Source organism: Ctenopharyngodon idella, chromosome 18, assembly GCF_019924925.1.
Source record: "Ctenopharyngodon idella isolate HZGC_01 chromosome 18, HZGC01, whole genome shotgun sequence".
NCBI lineage: Eukaryota > Metazoa > Chordata > Actinopteri > Cypriniformes > Xenocyprididae > Ctenopharyngodon > Ctenopharyngodon idella.
In genome coordinates, this window is record NC_067237.1 from 28,521,857 (window position 1) to 28,545,047 (window position 23,191).

General features: G+C 35.4%; 1 protein-coding gene across 3 annotated transcripts in view; it reads right to left on the reverse strand.

Moving 5' to 3' along the window:
• Window positions 1-1,486: 1,486 nt before the first annotated feature.
• Window positions 1,487-23,191, reverse strand: part of pclob (piccolo presynaptic cytomatrix protein b) — a 33,452-nt gene continuing 11,747 nt past the window's right edge. For 2 of the 3 annotated variants that reach the window (XM_051871164.1, XM_051871162.1), the window contains 17 exons: window positions 22,454-22,529; window positions 22,108-22,233; window positions 19,449-19,557; window positions 19,131-19,198; window positions 18,414-18,625; window positions 18,212-18,262; window positions 16,753-16,883; window positions 15,815-15,841; window positions 15,159-15,252; window positions 13,881-13,952; window positions 13,313-13,592; window positions 12,305-12,499; window positions 10,826-10,931; window positions 9,199-9,266; window positions 5,562-5,690; window positions 5,274-5,419; window positions 1,487-4,389 (listed from right to left, as the gene is read on the reverse strand). In XM_051871164.1, coding sequence (XP_051727124.1) covers window positions 4,246-4,389; window positions 5,274-5,419; window positions 5,562-5,690; window positions 9,199-9,266; window positions 10,826-10,931; window positions 12,305-12,499; window positions 13,313-13,592; window positions 13,881-13,952; window positions 15,159-15,252; window positions 15,815-15,841; window positions 16,753-16,883; window positions 18,212-18,262; window positions 18,414-18,625; window positions 19,131-19,198; window positions 19,449-19,557; window positions 22,108-22,233; window positions 22,454-22,529 — 2,034 coding nt within the window. In that variant the 3' untranslated portion in view covers window positions 1,487-4,245. The remainder of the gene's footprint in view (window positions 4,390-5,273; window positions 5,420-5,561; window positions 5,691-9,198; window positions 9,267-10,825; window positions 10,932-12,304; window positions 12,500-13,312; window positions 13,593-13,880; window positions 13,953-15,158; window positions 15,253-15,814; window positions 15,842-16,752; window positions 16,884-18,211; window positions 18,263-18,413; window positions 18,626-19,130; window positions 19,199-19,448; window positions 19,558-22,107; window positions 22,234-22,453; window positions 22,530-23,191) is intronic. The other variant, XM_051871163.1, reaches the window with a different exon arrangement.

The following is a 23,191-nucleotide window of genomic DNA, read 5'->3' on the forward strand; positions in this document are numbered from 1 at the left end:
GTCTCCCCCTACATATATATAGGGACATATATATATATAGTAGCTTTAAGACAGTGTTTTGGCATAACTAGTTAGTAAAGGGGCAGGCATACTTTTCAGTATCAAATTAGACCAATCTACGTTTTTATGTAACAGACTTTAAAAAAAAAAAAAAAAAAAAAAAAAAACAGTCTTAAAGAAACAAAAGGATCACTAAATTGTAAGACTACTTTTAGTGGTTTATGCAACCTGCCCCTGAGTCTAGACTACAGGCTTGAATCGGTAACTCTAGCTACGACGTTGATTAGGCCTGATTCTGAAACAAACACACCATTGTCTCGGGAGAGTTTGAGGAAGCTAATTAACTTCAGATAAAAGACGTTTGTCAATGCAATTCTGCGACGGATATCGAGCTAAAAATCGTGAGCGGCTTTCGCTCGATTTTCAGGGAAAGCGTTCTCATTTGCACAGTATTATCGAGTAATGCTGGCTGATTAGACACATCAAAAACCAGAATTTATCATGGTCTACTGAACTGAGGATGATGAGTATCACACACTCACTAGCACATCCCTGCTATCCAAGCTACATCGCTCCCCTGGGTCCTCCTACCCCTGTACCCGCGTCTCCATGGCAACATGCCCTGCCTCGCATTACCCAGAGAGAGAATGGATGCTTACAAACACTCCTCTCATAGTCTGTTTCGAGTATATGGTTCTTGTTGCTCCTGCTTTGAAACAAACCTGAGGCTACAATGATGAGTGGTAGTTTCTTTGTGTGGTGGCAGGACTTTTAATCGTTCTGGTAAGGCTGCCTTGTGTTCTTTAATTTAGCCCTGACAAAATGCTGAGAGGATAATGAGGCCCGGATGAGTCACACTCCCTTTTTCTCCTTTGTATACGTGCATGTTTGTTGCAGTTCAAGCAACGATCATTTAGTTGGTCAGTTCATCATATATTTCAAATAAGTGATTCTTTTCATAAATCGAAACAACTGAGCTAATTAAAAGTTGTTTAACTTATTTTGAATACTCACGTATATGGCCAGTCTCTGAGCTACTTCCCGTGTAATTAGTATTAGACAGACATCTCCCTCTGCTGGCCAAAAACTGTAAACACAAGACTGTAAATCGCACAAAACCTGTTCATTGGCTCACATATTTCACCCCAAATCGAAAAAGAAACATGCACACACAAATATATATACACACACATTGCTGTCATATAATATATATTTTTACAATTTTCCCCCTTCTTCCCCCTTTTAATCTCTGTATCTTTTACCTTTTATGACTGTGGGCGGATCTTGGGCTTTGTTGTAAATATTATAAATTTAAAATGTTTAATAAATAAAAAAAAATTATTTAAAAAAACTTTAATGGTCCTAAAATAGGGCTGAGATAATTCAAGCGACAATTGAATTAATTCAATAACCATCAAATACGAATAAAAAATGTTAACATTTCACCAGATATGAGCACATTAACAATCAAAACATACCAAACACATTTTCACATTTGAAATAAATCTATTCTTTATTATTTGGACGCAGGGAGAAAGTTATTTATTTATTTATTCATTATTTTTCATATATTATCTTTTCTCTACTGCACAATTTGCATAATTTCATGACATCCTGTGGACAACCACAAAACCATAACATTAGATTTTTTTCTACTTTTTTTTACACGAAGTGAAAAACAAGACTCATTTTACAAGCATTTTTACAGTCGGCATACAACTTCAGATGATGTGTTCAATTTTTCTCTCTTTTTAAACTGAATCCGGAGGCAAAATATATCAACAAACATCTAACAAAACATGCAACATCTATGTAAAAACATAGAAATTCTTTGACAACCATTCAATTTGACAGGAAATTTTGTGTCTTTTTCCTTTTTTTTTTTTCTTTTTTTTTTTCTTTTCATTTTCATTCTGAGAGATGTTGTTGATTTCATCAAACAGGTTGGAATGGGTGGATCGAACATATGATTTTAAACCAATCCAGATATTACTTTCTTACACACTTAGACAAATACAGTATGTACAGACATAGTTTGACCTTGATCACAATCACATGCTCAACGTCAAATAAATATTCAGACCTCTTCTCGTAGAAAATATCCTATATATTTACAAAATCAAATAAATAAATAAATAAAATAACCAAATCACATTCACACTGTTTACGGCAACTGAATTCATCAAACGCATCATGATTTTAAAAGGAATGGAGTAATATAAGAATAGAAGATAATATTTAGTAGTCAAAAAGAAATGAATGTGCTTGTTTAAAGGGAACAACTGAAAAAAAAAAAAAAAAAAAAAAAAAAAAATCACACTTTGAAAGGTGTGATGCTCTAGGTGAAAACCTGATGACACTCTTTACAGGTTTTGATTGGCCATCATAATTATGCGCAATATAAAATATGCATTATGTTTCCCAATCCCAATTTTCTGGTATCTTAGCATATTTTTTTGTCATTATTTATGATGACATTTGGAAACCTATGAAAACAATAATGTAAAGTGCATACTATTAATATGTACTGTGCCATAAAGAGGAAGTAAAAAATAAATAAATAAAAATAAACACTATACAATATTCATATAATTAATTTCTTGTTTTCTTTAACAGATATACATATATTCAGACACTCGCTGGATGTCGCATGTTAAGGTATATGCATTCAAAGAACATAATCCATGTTGCATAGATTTACCCAAACAGAACCAGTGGTTTGGTTAAAACATCAGGTTGGCACACAATAGTTTATCTTACTATGACAGCAACCTTTAATTCAGGTACATCTGTGCACCAGCGGTGCAAGATGCAGATTAAATCATATGGAAATGTCGGTGTACGTTTTATTAGCCAGGTTACAAAACACTCCGTTTCCATGTGTGAGATATGTCCACTGATATTGATAATGGAAACACTGACCATTAAGTTAAATTACTGAATGGTGTTTTCAAGACCTAGACAGACAAAAACATGTGCCTTTATCCATCAATGGCACATACTAGTGTAGCTATACACTGATATGGTGCAGAGGCAGTGATAATAATGAAAAAGAACCATCCTTCATAGGTAAACTGACATGAACAGATGAACTTTACAGCAGAAAAACAATATTAAAAAGTGCACCACTATGGAACAGTGACACGGGACGTAGGACATTGCACCATTCAAATAAACAACAAACATTACATCTGGATTTTAGTCGAGCCAATTGAGCCAAAACCCTTATATAAATGCCAAAAAGGTGTACATTAATTATTATTATTAATATATGTATTTTTTTGTCATTGCATATTTGGATTCCACATACAACTTGGTCACAAAACGGAGACTATTGATGACAACATCTGACCACTAACATGACATTTACTTCAAGATGCTCTTCATAAAACAAACACATTGCGGACACGTACAATCATACTTCTGGACAGAGAATAGATGCCCTTTAATTTCAGAGAACCTAATTTGAGGGCTTGAGATGCTAAAAAACAAAGTACGCCCTCATTTAGCATCCAACAAACAGCCATTCTCGACATATCAAGAAGATTGTGTGAAAACCAGATCATCTCAACTTCAGTGACGTCAATGACGTCAGTCACAACATTCCCTAAACGTTGAAGGCGACACTCAAGACAATATAAATGAAGGAATCTTAAATTGTGCGCGGTTGGATGCTGCATTCAAAAACGGAAATCCATTATATTTACGATTGTCTTTCTTCCTTACAGTATAACCTCCATACAGTGCATAACATAGTCTGATATGATCAATATATATCATATGATTGTGTCAAGAACCATAAATTATGCTACGTTTATCTTCATGTTAATGATGTTTTTTTTTTTCGTTTTTTTTTTTTTTTTTGACCTTGAACATGTGATAACATCTGAAATGGCATTGAAATGTAGAAAATCTCAAGTAATAATTGGCCCATGCCTAAGATATTTTAGATGTAGAATGTAGTTGCAGAAATGACTCCCGCAAAAAGACAACAGCAGTGCTCTGGGAGAGGAAATGGATTTACATATCCTGATTGGGAATGGTTGGGAATTTGGAATACACTTTTCAGTTAGAAAACCGGCAGTCTCACCCTACGGACTGTTCGACACAGTAGTCAGTTTATTTCTTCACCTTGATTTTTTCTTTCCATCTCCTGTCAGCCATTCCAGATTGACAAACCCAGTTTCCTGTTTTATTTCTCTCTTTTTTTTGGAGGGTACTGATGGGAGACGGATGGGCGTCTGATTATGGCTGCGTTTGATTGGTGGTGGCCATTAGCTTGTGCCAGCTGACTGCCCGCTTACGCATGTCCACTTTGTCCAGCCAGATGTAGGCCTCACCAATCAGGGTCTTCTTCATAAACTTCCCTCCATTTGACACCAGGAACAGCTGAAGAGGAAAGGGATACAAGACAAGGAAAAAGGTAAAAAAAAAGAGTGAGTGAAAGATTGAAGTTAAATTATTTAAATAATATTATACATGCAATACTGTTCAAAAATTTGGGGTTGGTAAGATTTTTTTTTTTTTTTTTAAATAAATTAATACTTTTATTTAGTGACTATAAGACTTTTAATTTTTTTTTTTTTTTTACTTTCTATTTATCAAAGAAGCTTGAAAATGTGTCATGATTTCCACAAAAATATTAAGCACTGATTTCAACATAATAATAAGAAATGTTTCTTGAGCAGCAAATCAGCATATTAGAATGATTTCTGAAGGACCATGTGACACTGAAGACTGGAAGTAATGATGCTGAAAATTCAGCTTTACCATCACAGGAATAAATTGGATTTTAAAATATATTAAATGTTTTTATTATTATTATTATTATTGTAATAATGTTTCACACTATTACTGTTTTAACTGTATTTTGGTCAAATAAATGCAGCCTTGATGAGCATAAGAAACTTTCAAAAACATTTAAAAAATCTTACCAACCCCCCAAAAATTGCTTTTTGGCTGAACATGATTCAATCATGGACAGTCTTTCCATGTGATTGAAACAAGTAAAACCAAATAAAATCAACCATGCACAGCTAACTAGAATCAATGAAGTTCATTTAACTTGAATGAATAATTTTAGTTTAACTTAAATAATTGGTTTTCATTTAAATTGACTTGTTCAAATAATCCCACAATTAACACTTATTGTTTAGAACTGTGATTTACATAACATCAGCTATTTGAATTCTTGTTAGCAGGTCCGCAACACAAGTGTGTGTGTGACTATATATATATATTTTGAAGTTCCCTCAGTTTGTAATTTCTCTCACCTGAATAGAGTGGCCAACGGGATTCAGGTTAAAACGAAATGTCTCATTGAATGATGGCTCTCTGTCATGGCGACACACTCTGGTCTTCTTCTTTATGATCCTCTTTTGAGTTGCCACATTCACCACATAAAGCTTTACATACAAGTCTACAAAGATAGTTGAAATATAACAGATTCATCAGCATTTCTAGTTCAAGTAATCAAAATCTTTCTCAAAGGACAATTCACTTATCTTGACTACTTGATGTCAATGGTATTTATGAGTATGTGCTGAGGAACATTTCATTACCAGGTAGGTGGTCTGGAGATTTGAATTTGTAGGTGATGTTTCTGCACTGCAGGATCTCAAGAACCAGCTGCTCTCCTTCAGTCTTCATCTCCTTCTTCAATGCAACCTTGATCTCACCTATCATCTTACCTACAGTCATATAGATAGATAGATAGATGGATAGATAGATAGATAGATAGATAGATAGATAGATAGATAGATAGATAGATAGAATAACAAAATACAACCTCTTCTATTTCATATATTTGTTGTATGTATCTTTACTTACTGCATATTGTCAGCTGTTCAAGATAAATTAATATAAGTTGTTGGCAATGGCGACCTCTAGTGGGTAGGTGCCTAACTAAAAATTTGCACTGAGCAAAAAGGAAATGCTGTAAACCCAACTAGGCAAAACGTTTATAAACTATGAAATACTGGGGTTGGACAATGAAACTAAAACATCTGGTTTTAGACCACAATAATTTATTAGTATGGTGTGGCCAATACAGCATCAGTTTGTCTTGGGAATGACAGATACATGTCCTGCACAGTGGCTGAAGGGATTTTGAGCCATTCCATTTCCAGAACAGTGGCCAGGTCACTATGTGATGCTGGAGGAGGAAAACATAATCCTGACTTCTCCAAAATACTCCAAAGAGGCTTGATAATATTCAGATTTAGTGACTGTGTAGGCTATGGGAAATGTTCAACTTCACTTAAAGTCCCCCTGTGGTGAAAATCAAGTTTTTAATGTTACTATATGTCTATATGGTGTTTTTAATATGATTTAAGACACCGTGTGCAAATTCATAAGTCAGCACCGTTGCTGAGTATTTTATCTTTAAAACTGCAGTCTCAAAAACGCGGTTTGAAATCGCTGGTGTTTCTGTTGTCACAAACTAACTTCCAATTACAAACTAACCAATCACATCAGCGTGCCGGCGGGCTTTAGCATATCATTAACTATGAGCACTCTGAAGCAGGGGAGTCTCAAGAGAAGCCAGGTTATCCCGGTATTTTTTCTGATGATATGAAAAAAATCGGGTAGATTTAGCAATATAGCGGGTGTATGATGTATATTACGATGTTATGGTGAACTATGTCTTTCTCCACTGACGTTCTTAGTTGTTCAAAGAGATTGTAAGGATACTGATTTTTAGAAGGCAGCTGTCTGACTCTGAGATTAACGGGAACATGGTTTGTGTAACATTAGCGACACATTATTAGCTGTTTGATAATGTAGTCCAGTGGTTCCCAAAGTGGGGGTCGCGAGACATCGAGGGAGGGGTCGCGAGATGATTTCCAGAAATCAAACTTTTTTTTTTTTAATGATTAGAAATAGCATATTTTATGAATAATTGTAACAAAATACTAAAAATATTAGTTAAATTAAAAATAAAAACCATGCAAAAAAAAAAAAAAAAAGCCATCAACCTTTCGATTTTTCCTTCCCCTCGACCGTGACTCCTGAGGTGATTACGACAGATTAACCACATATTAGCAACAGCATCAGTTGCAGCAGGTCAGTTTACAGCACCATGTTAAACATTCAGACATGTGCACGTAGGTAATTCTTTAGGCTTTAAGCTTTGGATATTATTTTTGTCGAAATGAAACGTTGATTAATATCGACCAAAGACAACGCAGAGAGGCCAGCGAGGAGAGCGGAGAAACACCACCGTCAAAGAGACATAATGGATAGCACTCGTCTCTTCGTGAAAGTGAAAAAACAAAGTTCTTTATGACCTGAGGGATTTCTTGTAAAAAGATTTAAAAGGAAAGAAAAGATGAGTCACCTGTTTTGTCTATTTTAAGTTTTAATTTAAAATGTTTGTGATTTTAACATAAAGCTTATGTTAAAATGTTTTGTCACTTGCGTGAGCAAGTATATAAAATATATAAATCAAAAGTAGTCTATTACTTTATATAAATATAAAGTAAGGTACATTGAATAAAACGTTTAAATGTAGTGCGTTTAAACGTGACATCTATGGAAAAAAAAAGTGTATACGAGAATCGCAATGCTGACAAGCCATGCTCAGTAACTTTTGGATTTGAAATAAAAATAAGTAAATGTTGTGTTTGTGATAAACAGCCACGAATCAGTTGCGCACTGCAAACGCTGCATATGTGAAAGCACAATAGCGCTTGCTGCATATTATGTACTGCAAAGGCATGTTCACCTAAATGCCAGGTAAGGTGCCATTTTCCTTGCTTTACCCGAGGCAAAAAAAGCCATGTGTTGACTGTGTAACAGACTTTAAATTATATGCATCTATGGTGAAATTACTAGTTTTTCGCGTCAATACATGTTTATTTTAATGCGAACACTGCGCTATCGTTTTAATTCACCGCTCCTGGAACGCACTGTCGGACTGCATCCGTGTGCAGTGTGAACGCCCTAAAATCCATTAATATGGGCACGGAAAAAATACGCACTGCAACAGAGAATGTGTGAAACAGGCGTATGTGCGTGTGCGCCATTGCGCACAACGTTTGTATACTTTAACCACCTCCGAGGATAGTGGGGGTCGGGAGTCACTGGCATCATTTTTTTGGGGTGTCATGAGCTGAAAAGTTTGGGAACCCCTGATGTAGTCAAGCCAAAGGCTAATTATATTAATTACCGCTATGTGTCCAATATTGTAAAGAGCGATGCATTGTGCAGCGTTTACATCAGTAAGTTGACCGAGTGGATCTCTGAGCTGGTGTGAGTGAGTGGAGGTGGGGCTAATTTGCATATTCATTGATCCGTGAATACTAAATGAAGCAAGGGTGTAGGATTACATTCAAGCTATTTTAATGCATGAAGAATTTTTTTCACAGGAAAAAAACATTTAAATATGTCATTTTGGTGATCAAAGATGAGTTTTAAGGGATAAAATTATTGACTACAGGGGGACTTTAAATAAAACATTATTATCCTGATACACAACACCACCTTTAGGGTACAATGTTTGAACCATTGGGTGCACATGCTCCTCCAGAATGGTTCAGTAGTCCTTGACAGTGACCTGCCCATTTAGCACAAGTAGACTTGTATAGGTGTAAAACCTCCAACACTATATTGGCTAGTGTTTCAGTTTCATTGTCCAACCACTGTATGTATGTTAAAAGAAAAAATATATTTATATACAATATAAATAAATATATATAGTAAAATACTAGACTTCAGAACAAGATATTGGTGGCAAAACAATGTTTTGAGTAATGTTCATTATGCTGTACAAAGATAAGCAAAAATGTCCGATGTCTCTTTTGACACTTTGCCACACTCATGACACAGTTAGAGTCCATGTTTTGTTGTGCCGACGTCTGTCTCTTTTGACAGCAACAAAAACACACCCTCTGCTGTGATGAATTATTCAGCAGTGTATGGCAGTGACACAGTGGCAGAACAGAAGGGGATGACTGCTGTTTTCCTCTGTTTAACAGGTTCTTAGTCTACCAAACAGCTTCCTGACAAGTGTTAATTCAACCTCAGGGGTGAACCTGACCTGTACTGACTACCCTGTATAACATAGTACAAAGCTCTATTATGACTCACAGTTTGCCCATTTTATTTTGTTCTCATAAGGTTTTCTGTCATGAGCACGGAAATGACTAGAATTAGATTGTGTGTGAACAGAATCTGGAATACGAAACAGATCGTTACCTTCCGAATCTGGCAGGTTCAAAGATTCAAGTCCTCTGCTTTTATCTGTCCCATTAGGAATGTTTTTCCTGATGAAATGAACAATGATAGAGCAAAGAAATTGAAGGTGTGAGTACTGCAATCTTTTATTTTAATTTTTTTACTAATTTGATATACATAATTAGTATATATTAGTATATATGTATTAGTAAATTATTAGTATATTAATCATATATATATATATATATTTGACCCTGGACCACAAAACCAGTCATAAGTCGCACGGGTATATTAGCAATAGCCAACAATACATTGTATGGGTCAAAATTGTCGATTTTTCTTTTAAGCCAAAAATCATTGGGATATTAAGTAAAGATCATGTTACATGAGATATCTTGTAAATTTCCTACCGTAAATATATATAAAAAAAATTATAGTGGATATACATTGCTAAAGACTTTATTTGGACAACTCTAAAGGTGATTTTCTCAATATTTTGATTTTTTTTCACCCTCAGATTCCAGATTTTCAAATAGTTTTATCTTGGCCAAATATTGTCATGTCCTAACAAACCATACATCAATGGAAAGCGTATTTATTCAGCTTTCAGATCTAAATCTAAATTAATTTTAAAAAACAATTGACCCCTATGACTGGTTTTGTGGTCCAGGGTCACACATGATTAGTATATATAGAGTAGGGTCTAAAAATGTAAGATTCCAAGTCTCATTTAAATTTGGAAGTTTTATGTATTTTTTAAATATTAAAATAAAGAAAATTGACATAAAATGGATTAGAAATATTTCAGATTCTGCAGATTTCTTTGCAACAAATCAAATAAGAAATTCATCTAGTTTTGCATTTAAAATTTTTACTCAAATTGTTGATAACACAAGTCAGTAAGAATTTTTTTAAAGAAATTAATATTTACTATTAATTATAATAATAATTATATATACTTATTCAAAGACATTACATTGATCAAAAGTTACAGTAAAAACATTTATAATGTTACAAAAGATATTTATTTTATATTAAACGTGTCAGTAAAAAAAAAAAAAAAACATTTATAATGTTGCAAATGATAAATTTCAAATATCAAACAATCCTGAGAAGAAAAAAGTATCACCATTTCCAGAAAAATATAAAGCAGCACAGCTGTTTTCAACATTGATAATAATAATAAATATTTCTTGAGCAGCAAATCAGCATATTAATGATTTCTGAAGGATCATGTGACACTGAAGACTGAAGTAATGATGCTGAAAATTCAGCTTTGCCAACACAGGAATAAATTGCATTTTAAAATACATTAAAACAGAAAACAGTTATTTTGTGATAATATTTCACAATATTACTGTTTTTACTGTATTTTTTTTAACCAAAAAAAGCAGCTTTGTGAGCAAAATAGACTTTAACAATAACTCCAAACTTTTGATATATAATATAATATATATATATATATATATATATATATAAGTGGCACTATATACATAGGTGGCACTAGCGTTTCTGTTCCATTAGCCAATGCAGATAATCTCATAATAGCCAACTACTATCATATATAACTGCCTATCACTTCACTGAATACTTGAAATCCATATGATACAGATTAATTGCAATTGCAGGATTGAATAGGCATACTTACAGCTGAGGGACCTGAAATATGGCGCTGTCCACAGCATTAGTGCCCATGGCATCTTCGCTGTCCAGAGTGTATCCATCCCCATCAATCATTCTGTGGTTTGTTTTATCTGTAGAAATACACACACACACAAACAGAGTGAAAGAAGAAATTAGACATGTGCCATATAAAGTACAGGGCTCATTATTTACATTACTAATTTAAAAACAGTTTATGCAAAAAGAATGGATATGCATTTATTCACATATGAAAGGAAAAGATAAGCAAGAGAAGAACTAAAAAAAAGAGACCAAGGTGAAATGAAAGAACATCGGTTTAAATATAGAAGAGAAATTTATGCAAATTTCATAGCTTTCTTGACTACAGATTTAAACATTTTTGTGTTCTGCTTCTAAAATGGACGTGTAATGTGCTGATTAGTGCTGATTTTTATTCTTATCTTTAGAGAGAGGGAGGAGTCACAGGTCTCTCACCTCCTCTAGCAGAGATCCCTCCATGATGGTCATCTGACTCGATACTTTGCTCTCATTGGCTGGAAGATGTTGTATGATCAGTATGGGGCCAGTTCTGCCTTTAGATGGGGCTGTCTCTACACGGACTCATCCACAGATTGCATAGTCGCCCTCACATGAAACCAGCTCATGATTTTTACACACCACAATCATGCGGACATAGATATGGGTTTGATCTGGGGTAAAGGCCTGGGATTTTACTTGCAAGGGGAAATGAGGTAACAGAGGGGTTCATCATGCTCTGGATGTCAGTGTGAAGTGTCTTCAATATGCACTCAAATTTAGCATCGATTATATATGACAGCAGGAACATTTGGGAAAGAATAGCACTTTAGTTGTGAAAATCAGCCTATGTGCTGTACTTCTAGGGATCTTTTTTTTTTTTTTTAATGCAACAAAAGCCTCCTCTGCTACTACAGAATTGCAGTTTTACAAAGAAAGATTGAGTCTGAATGTCTGGCATTAACTTTTATCGGGGAAATAAAATTTTTAATTGCTGACTTACCCAAGTTTAACTGCAGCTAAAGGCAGATTTGCGATTTTTGATTTTCGATTTACGAACAGGAGTTTAACAGACATTGGTTGTTTAAATTATTTAATGTTTTATAGGCTTTATTAAAAATTAAGATCTTTTAGATGGGATCATTTTCGTTTTGCCACTTAAATGTCTAAATTTAAATGTTGGAAAGTTTAAAAAGTACTTTAGGACAATCTAATTTTTCACTTTTCTTAATGTTCAATAAGATATTGTCTATTATTAAGTTAGATGTTTTCATTTTGTGATTTTAGGTGTAGGCTTTAATTTATCAACACAAAATAATGAAAACTAAACTAAACAAAAAAATGTGATAGAAAGGTGAGGACGAGAGGGAATGGAAAAGAAATAGTGGAAGAGTGCGAGAATGAGAGGAAGGAAGAAAGAAAGACAGAACGAATAGGCTGTGAGCTCATGTGAAGTAATAAGGGTTACTTGGCTGGAGTCGGGACTGTTGCACCGCAGCCTCGGCTGCAGCGATGGCGTTCCCGGCTTCTTCCAGGTGTGCTTGGGTGACGCTGCCTTTGCTCTGGCTGCGTGAGGGGCCGTGGGAACGCAAGTGACCCTCAGAGGAAGATTTGGAGCTGCCGGGACTACTGTGAGACTTTTCTATTGTAGGGACCTGTGTGTCTGAACATAGAGTACGTGCCCTCGATTAATCCAGCACTGATCCCAAATATCTCTTAAAGGGGTAGTTCACACAAAAATGAAAATTCTGTCATCATTTACTTACCCCTCAAGTTGTCCCAAACCTGTATGAATTTCTTTGTTCTGCTGAACACAAAGTAAGATATTTGGAAGAATGTCAGTAACCAAACAGATCTCATCGCCCATTTACTACCATAGTAGGAAAAATAAATACTATGGTAGTCAATGGGGGACGAGATCTGTTTGGTTACTGACATTCTTCCAAATATCTTCCTTTGTGTTCAGCAGAACAAAGAAATTCATGTGAGTAAATGATGACAGAATTTTCATTTTTGGGTGAACTATCCCTTTAAACCTTACAACTGTTAATTATACACAGCCATTCAGAAGTTTTTGGTCAGTAAGGTTTTTTTTTTTTTGGAAAAAATTAATACTTTTATTCAGCAAGAAAAAAAATGTTTCTTGAGCAGCAAATCAGCATATTAGAATGATTTCTGAAGGATCATGTGACGCTGAAGGCTATTGTAATGGCTGCTGAAAATTCAGCTTTGCAGTCTCAGGAATAAATTACATTTTAAAATCTATTGAAATAGAAAAAAGTTATTTTGAATTGTGATAACATTTCACAATATTACTGTTTTTAATGTATTTTGATCATGTATTTTGGTGACTGTAAGAGGCTTTCAAACACATAAAAAAAATCTTACAGAGCCAAAACTTTGGACGGTATGATACAACTAGTTGCACCACCTGTGCGATTCCTTTGTATATTTTTGTTTAGTATGCTTGACCTACCTTTAGCAGGGTCAGGGAAAATGCCGTGACTTCGGCTCTTGATGACAGAGGTTTTAGGGGACTGCTGGTTCCCCGGTTGCCCTCCTTGACCTCCAGAACCTCCTGGCCCTCCAGGACCTCCCTGACTTCCAGGGCCACCCTGACCTCCAAGTCCCCCAGATCCACCGGGTCCCTGTGGAGGGTGGGTTCTTCCATGGTGAATACTCTCACTTTGCTCCTTTAGGGGGTGCCAGCGAGGTGTGTTATCCAGCTGAGTCGTGTTTGAAAGATCAATGAGCACCTACAAAAAACGTATTCATAATGTGTTAGATTATATTTGGTCTTCTGACTTCAGAGAAATTTCTTTCCTTTAGTCAACTATAAACTATTCTTTGGTGGATATTAATGTAAATAGATACTGACAGAAGCTAAAATGACTTAAGAATAACAAATTTCATAACAATAAAGAGGAAGAGAAGACAAAATGCTAGCATACTTTGAATCACATCTAAGGAATTGACTTATGCAAATTATGTTTATCTCTGCCACAAGTGCTGCATGGAATGACACTCAATCTAGCAACACTCACTTCTCCCAGGAAATCATTTGAGGAATATCTGTCATAATCCCACACAGTAACCTCCAGAGTTTTCTTCTTCAGCTGAGCCGAACACACACACACACACAAACACAAGATTTCAGTCAGATGTGGGCTAAAGACATAATTTATGAAGGCACAAACATATTTTAATATGAAATCTGTGACTCAGTAAACAGCATAGCAATGACAGCAAAATTGGGTCAACTTTCAGTGTTTTCAAGCATGGAATGCCAAGTTTGGATGGAAAAAATGGGACACATGGGGGAAGTGACTGTGACATAACTTCCCTTGTGTCTTAGACTAGTAATTACATGTAAAGTTCTGTGCATATTCCTTGGACTATATATAACATTATATATAGCTAGAGAAAGAGAGAGATGAAATATGAATTCTGCATGAAAAATGACTGTATGTAAAAGTAATAAAGAGTATTTTTTTTAAAAAACAAGTGAGAGAGAATGTAATTTTTCATATAGATATAATCTTTTACAGATATTATCTCATCAGAAGACAGAAGCAGCACTGGCAAATGTTTCTAAACAATATGTTTGGGGGGGAAAAAAACTGTATGCTTAACATTTATGGTCTCCACATAGGAAATAACTATATTCTTTAATATAGTTATTTCTATTTAGAGACCATAAATGATATTTAGATTCAGCTTTTACCATCACAGGAATATATTATACTATATAATAGATCGGCCTATATTTTTTAATATAATTCAAAAGAACTACACGTATTTGATTATATATATATATATATATATATATATATATATATATATACAAACCAAAATTTATTCAGACACCTTGAACATTTCATTCATTATTACAGTTTATTTGCTATAGTTTAAAAAAAATGGTAATAAAATATGACAAGATCTCAGAGTTAAACTGTGTCAGAAAAAAATATTCTTAATTATGTCAGATAACATTTAGGCAAAACATGGTCAGGTCAAAGTGTCTGAATAATTTTTGGTCCCAAATTTTTATCAATTTTACTGGTAGTCCACTGTATGAAGAATTTTTGGGTATAATATGCCACAGTTTACTTTATTTTGCTATTCTCACTGAAATATAGTGTCCTGCACCCATTAGTAAAAAATATATAAAACATTATATCTAATTTTTGTCTTGACTAAAATTATATATATATATATATATATATATATATATACACACACACACACACACACACACATATATATGATGTAATATAATAATAGAAAAATAAAATATATTCAATAATGTATGTTGTACTTACCTGCTCCAGATGGATGTTTTTATAAATGACTGTCTGGTTCCACTCTGGGTTCTGAGTCTTCTGGATATATTTAGTCCTTCTCTTGTTCTCAGCACTGTGAGGTCATCATGTTGAGAGAGGATACAAGGAGCAATAGACTTAGAAGATGCATTTCAATGGATATATATGTATAGTATATTTATATAGCCACACTTGAGGATAGTGGAGTTTCATAAAAAGATGACCTCACAAGAGGCAACACCAATGCATCTACGGTCCATGCCACCAATGATGATGATGACATTATCAGATCACAGAGTAAAATGTGGAAAAATGTCTACTTCTACATGAGTATATGGGCAATCTATGCAAGCATACAGTAGCGGTAGACTCTTACAATGAGCTGATGTGAATTTAAACAATGGTAGAGTTGCACAACTGAACTTAATATTTACTGGCTTTGAGGGAATCATTTGAAGAATTTATTGACATCACATCAAAAGCTTCAGAGGTAGAGGTTGCTTTGAGGTAGATCTGAGACACTTCACAGATGACGCAGTAGGTTTCACCACATGAATGACAGCTAGATAATGAAAGAAAGGAAATCCAAACACATACACACACACCCACGCACCAATGAAAAAGTAAAATGAAAAGAAACAGAATCACCACGCTACCTTGCGTTCTGGACAACCATGACTTGTCTGAACCAATCCGGAGATTTGTATGGAATGCAAAGTAAAAGTAGACAGACAAACAGACAACAGTCAGAGAATCCAAGGAAAGGGTAGACAGAAACCCCTCCAAAAAAGTTGTGGCTCAGGGGTGGAGTCATGGCTGCCGAGCTTTTAGCGCCAGACGAAAGGATAATTTGTGCAGGTAATAGGAACTAATCTCATAAACACTACAGATATGGCCATTAGGAGATGGCAGATATAGCATTACACACCCCATACTGGTGGAAGCCATATCGATTGTGCTGTCTCCGCAGTCCGAGACACTGAGCTTGATTACTAGGTAGCATGTTAAGAGAGGAAGGCTAAGCTAATAAAAATTGACTTCTCTAAAGAAGATCTCTTCCACTTTAGCCTTCCAATAAGTCATTTCTGTACTAAAGAGGTAAGGACTTCTACACAGGAAAGGGGACCTTTTAGCCCACTGGATATGCAAGTTATTATAGGTAACTTTTTTATTCTGCCATCCAGTGTTTCAATTGATTATGAAACACTTTATACTTTTGTTCCATTCCAATTATTATGGAATAATTTGTTTACACGTCATTATATCTAGAATCTGGATGCTGAAGATTTTTTGGAAGACCTGGAAAAAAACAACAACAGAGCTATCCCAAAAAAGGGGGAATTAACCAAATTAAGTGACTCAAGTAACTGAAAAAAGACAAATTAGACAATAAATTAATCAAAATTACAACACTTATATATGCAGACGAGGACAAACATAAAAGAAATACAGGTATTGTAGAGAGTCTCTAAATCTTTCATTCTTCACTCTTTTACTTTAACACTTGCACGTGCGCGCACACACGAACACACACACACACACACACACGAACACACACACACACACACAGAGCCATGTACACAGGGACACTCACCCTCTCCCTGGCAAGAGATAGACCTTAACGAAAGGGTCTGTGTATCCATTGTTTTCTCTAGGAGCAAGGTTTCTTGCTTGCAGCACATGTACAATCAGGTTGCCCATATTCCTGTCATAGTTGATTTGAAGCTGAGGGAAAGATATTTATATGACACACAATACTATAGGGAGCCCATTCAAATTTAACAAAATAGCACTGGGATGCTGAAATTTAAATCCAATAAATCGGTCAACACTTGAGAAAGTCACAAGGGATGATCATAAATTTCGACATAAAATGCACATTAAAGGGTTAGTTCACCCAAAAATGAAAATTCTGTCATTTATTACTCACCCTCATTTAGTGATGGCCTATTTCAAAACACTGCTTCAGGAAGCTTCGGAGCATAATGAATCAGCGTGTCGAATCAGCGGTTTGGAGCGCCAAAGTCACGTGATTTCAGCAGTTTGACGGTTTGACACGCGATCCGAATCATGATTTGATACGCTGATTCATTATGCTCCGAAGCTTCCTGAAGCAGTGTTTTGAAATCGGCCATCACTAAAGTCGTTATTTTGTTTTTTTGGCGCACCAAAAATATTCTCGTTGCTTTATAATATTAATATTGAACCACTGTACTCACATGAACTGATTTAAATATGTTTTTAGTACCTTGAGAGAGGAAATATCATTGCTCCCTATGTAGGCCTCACGAAGCCATTGGATTTCAACAAAAATATCTCAATTTGTGTTCCGAAGATTAACGAAGGTCTTACAGGTGTGGAACGGCATGAGGGTAAGTAATAAATGACATTATTTTCATTTTTGGGTGAACTAACACTTTAAAATATAATATAAATATAAAATTTTATTCATATAATTAAAAGGTAGGGTAGGCAATTTTGGAGAGACTAGCAATAGCAAGCTAGCTTTGAAAGCATAAGATCACACCCTCCCTCTCCAAAGCCACGCCTCCTCCAAAACACATGAATGCGCACAGCAGAGTCTGCAAAGCATCACGAGAGATGGCTTTAAATTACCTCATGTCTCAAAGCACATAACATTACAATAATAATGAACGTAAACAATTTGGAGCCCTGATTTGTACCGCCTGACTGTTGCAGACTCATGTTGACAGTTTAGATAGCTCCGAGTAGAACGTCATAGGGTTGGCAAACCGTAATCACGGTAACTATGACATAACGTTTTGATTACTATCAGGATATGAAGAGTTTTTGTAAAGATATTGTCTACCCTCCCTTTAACAGTAACAGGCAAGAGTATGAATAGCAAAATATTTGTGTTTCCACAAAAATCAGATTTCATTTTGCACAATTATTTTTGCTTTGATATTAAAAAAATAATTAAAATGTATTAAAGATATTCCAAAACTGTTTACATGTTGCCAAATTGTAATTCAATTCAAATTAACTTTAGAATAGTCTTGTATAGTACATGTAAAATTGCACAGACTTACTTGTATTTCACCAGTGATTGGATGCGGTTGTGGCTTCAGAACCTCTGCTGACTGAAAAACAAAATAATGGATAATAAATCCCTAAAAAAACTATTTTGCAGTTCCTTATGCATACACAACATTTGATACAGTATATATACTCAATATACAGTAAGAAGCACATGCAGATGCACCTTCCTGCACACATTTACACATACAGTACCTTGCTACTATGACGCTTCTTGTTGACGGAAGGGGACCCGGGTTGCCCTGGGCTGGGGACCCCACTAGAAGCGGCAGATCCGGTGCCAGAGTGCAAGTGTCCCGCTCTCTCCAGAGCAGACAGCACGGAGCCAGGAGCCTGCTGTTGGGATACCTTCTGCAGCTCTGCAGCCAGCTGCTTTGGGTCTACACCTGGAGAGCGCTGACGCTCACCTACAACACACACACAACAGCTATAGCACAAAAGCAATCCATTTTCAACCTACTGATCGATACAAACACCTTTTCCATGGTCAGGAGTGCAAGAAGACTCATAACCCAGGGTTAAAATGAGTGCTAAGGAAAGCTGTAGGAAAGGAAGTCCCAACTTCCAGTTAAAATAGCAAATTACTTTATTTGTAAAAGGCATTGTCTTATTTCATGCATGGTACGCATGCATATTAGCTGGACCTGGATCTGAAAATGTCTCTTTTAGCCTGCTTAAGAAGCTAAATTTTGATAACACTGAAATATGTTATTGAAACCTTAAACTTCGCCAATGATTTTTGTTTAAGATTTAGTCTTTCCCCACTCAAGTACTTTGGAGCCTGTGCATGGCCAAGATGGTTGCAGAGTGGACTCATTTACCTTAAAGAGAGCTGAGTTAGTGTGAAAAACTTATTAAAGGTATCAAGACTTGTAAGTATGAAGGGAAGAATGAAATATTAGAGACACTCACCAGCTCTCAGCTGAGTATGGAGTTCCAGTTGTTGCGGGTGCTCTGTGTTGGAGAGCATGTTTAGGTCTCTAAAAAGAAGACAAGAAAACAACTATATTAGCATATTAGCTTAAAAAGCACTATATTCTATATAGTATATAAAACACTATATATATTACTATATTTTTCATCAAATAAATGCAACCTTTTGAATAGTGAAATTCATGGTGCTACAATTGTTTACATTAAAAAAAATAAAATAAAATTAACATGGTACTTTTTAGTTAGTGTGGTGGACTAGACTGAGCCTCGAACATTGAATACATCTTTGTAACTTACAGGCGCACACATATTTCTGCCTCTCCATACTGCTGACCCACAATGCTTTGCACCTCTTCATATGTCTTTCCAAGCAGAGAGATTCCATTCCACTCCAGAACCTGCATTCCTGAGGAACACAACACATGGCATTAGGAACAGTGAGTGAAATACATTTATTAGGTAAGAAAAGTAAAATCAGATTCTCACAGTGTGTCTTAACCAAAAGTAAACTTTTTTTTTTTTTTGTCTGCAGGTTATGGAAAGATGTTGTTTATAAAAGTCATCTAGGGTATGTTTATTTTTAAAAGCCTCAAACTGAGAGCCAAAGTTTGGTTTGGTGCGTCACTAAAAAAGTGAAGGTGCTGTTTATTGGGGAAACATGTCAAAAACTGTTATGATAGATTCACACAAAGATAGACGGGTATGTGCTATTGTGATTCCTGAGGGGAAATTCAGGAAAAGCAATCACAGAATTACCTACAAACATAAAAACATGCACACTTCATCAATAGCATGCTTCCCTGAGCACTCCACTCACTACAAGAAAACAGTCCTGCAGCATCAGGGACCAAAACAAGTGCAGAGGGGAGAGAGAGAAAAAGTATTTTAAAAGCAAACTGAAGCCCACTTCAAGCCAAACCCCGGGCACTTACACAAATGAAAGCGAGTCTTCAGATAGGTCTTTTGCATACGGAGCGCATCAGCGGCTGATAACAACAGGACATCATTCAAATGTCTGTTCATCACTACACAATCAATCCCTTCACTCAAAAACCTCTCAAAATATTCAGCAAGTATGTCATATCTCCATATTACTCTGCAAGATTACCACTAGGCCAAAATCATAACTTCAGCTTTGAAGTATCTAAATGATTCATGCTTAATTAGGAATCAGATTTGGTTAATTTGCTGAAAATATTGTGAAGCTATACAAGTGAGCAATCAAAATCATATTTAAAAAGGCTTTAATGTTAGAAAATATCCATAAAATAAAATTTTGCTCTATATCCCAACATATAGGAAATTACAGTTGAAATTTAATCCTTAAAGGGTTAGTTCACCCAAAAATGAAAATTCTGTCATTAATTACTCCACACCCGTACGACCTTTGTTCATCTTCGGAACACAAATTAAGATATTTTTGATAAAATCCGATGGCTCAGTGAGGCCTGCATTGCCAGCAAGATCATTTCCTTTTTCAATGTGCAGAAAGGTACTAAAGACATATTTAAAACAGTTCATGCGAGTACAGTGGTTCAACCTTAATATTATAAAGTGACGAGAATACATTTTTTGTGCAAAAAAAAAAAAAAAAGCGACTTTATTCAACAATATCTAGTGATGGGTGATTTCAAAACACTGCTTCATGAAGCTTCGAAGCTTTACGAATCTTTTGTTTTGAATCAGTGGTTCGAAGCGCGTATCAAACTGCCAAAGTCACGTAAACTATTGAAATTTTGATATGACGTAACAAAGCCTCGTTTACTGAAATCATGTGACTTTGGCGCTCCGAACCACATTGATTCGAAACAAAAGATTCATAAAGCTTTGAAGCTTCATGAAGCAGTGTTTTGAAATCGGCCATCACTAGATATTGTTGAATAAAGTCGCTATTTTGTTTTTTGTTTTTTGGCGCACAAAAAGTATTCTCATTGCTTTATAATATTAAGGTTGAACCATTGTAGTCACATGAACTGTTTTAAATATGTTTTTAGTACCTTTCTGGACACTGAAAAAGGAAATGATCTTGCTGGCAATGCAGGCCTCACTAAGCTACTAAGGATTTTTTTAAAAAAATCTTAATTTGTGTTCTGAAGATGAACAAAGGTCTTACGTGTGTGGAACGACATGAGGGTGAGTAATTAATGACTGAATTTTCATTTTTGGGTGAACTAACCCTTTAATATGGTTAAAAATGAATCCTTATTTAACCAGTGTGTTACTGATATAAGATCCCTGTTGTATGCACTACAAACACTCATACTTTGTGGTTCTATGTTGAAGTACACGCATATGAGTATGCATTGTGCAATTGTGCATTCAGTTCTTGGTCCAAACAATAATATCGCTACAGCTATCAGCTATTAAATCTGCTCTCTAGCACTTTTTTCCACTGTGGCAGCAGACATTATTATATTGTATCAAGGGAAATGCATACTTAAGATAGAGAACAGATGCTTGTGTAATCTACCAGCAGATTGGTGCTTGCATATTTCAGGCATGAAACAAATCAAATATACCAAAGTTTTGACACTATAAAGGAAAAATGGAAATATTAAGAGCATTTTCTGAAATCACAAGTTATGAAAGACTAAAAATCAAACAAGCAAAAACATGTTCAGGAAGCTGAGCTACTCTCGGAGGAGCTCGTCCAAATTGACAAAGCATGCTGAGCCAGCAGAGTCAACAAGAAGAGCAATCATACTGCAACAACAGCGTCCCCGTTAAAATGAGAAATGGCCTCCCAAATTAGGCACTTCTTCCTTTGAAAGAATACTGTATGCTTAAACTAATGAATGTGCTGACGCTTGCTTTTTTTTAAAAAACACCTTTTGACATATGAATAAAAGAAGCATGTATGTAAACTTTTTATACAAATAGAATTTGCTTTTCTATGTATTGCATCTCTTTCACTTTCTGCTAATATTATCGGACAGAATAATATAGAAGTTCTTACCTTCAACAACTTTTCCCGTTTGCTCAGCACATCCTCCTGTCGAAACCCTGGCGATATAGGCTCCGATCTCTCCATTGGTCCCTGGAATCTCTTTTCCGCCCACAACTCTGATTCCCAGCCCTCTCCCTGAAATCACAAGGGTTTAGTTTAGCTGATAAATGGCTTAGTAATTGGATCCTAATCAGAGTATCCCGGTATCATTTTAAATGTGATCTCTTCATCAATACATTGTCCACCAGGTGGATTACAATTGTTGTTTTGCTTTTCTTTCCAGTAATTTGGTTTGCAGGCCTAATTAACTACTTATGGCTGTGTATCTTGTTGAGTAATTGCTGCGAAAACATACCTGAGATGCTGTGGTCCTTGGGGTCCCTTTGCAGTTTGATACGAGTGTGTGGGAAGGGGTAATAGCTGCCTTTTATCTGCAACAATGAAAACACAATACAGAAGCAAATGATTAAACAATTCCTGAAGCTCTAACAGAGCTTTTGGATAACTACGTGCATGCAGATGTGGTTTGGCGTTCTTTCAAAGATAAGTACAGTATGTCCATGTGTTTGCATGGTAACTGTGGTCAAAATAGGACATGTTCATAACCAATCAGATTGTACAAAGTAAATCAACTCTGCTCAGAGTACATATGGTCCCTCTCTAAATAGTGTTAAAGTAACACTGAAGCAGAGTTGAAGTTAATGAGATAATTAAGCAATTAATAAGGCTGTGACTGAAGTCAGTTGTAGTTCTTGTGTTTCTCTTTTCTTCACTGATTCTGCTTGTTATCAGCAGGTGTTCATCACTAATGCACAATCATCACTTAATTAATTGCTTAATTATTTCATTAACTTTAACTCTGCTTCAGTGTTATTTTAACACTATTTAGAGAGGGACCATATGTACTCTGAGCAGAGTTGATTTAAATCTGGAGATTTTGCTGTGTAGGGTTGCAGCTTAAACAGCATTGTTATCGACTTATAATTGTAAAAACTTTAAGGCAATAAATAATTGTTATGATTAAATCTATGTTTTTGAGAGGTATGTTGTTCCAGGATCAACAAAAGATTCTAGGAACACATACTAGGCAAAA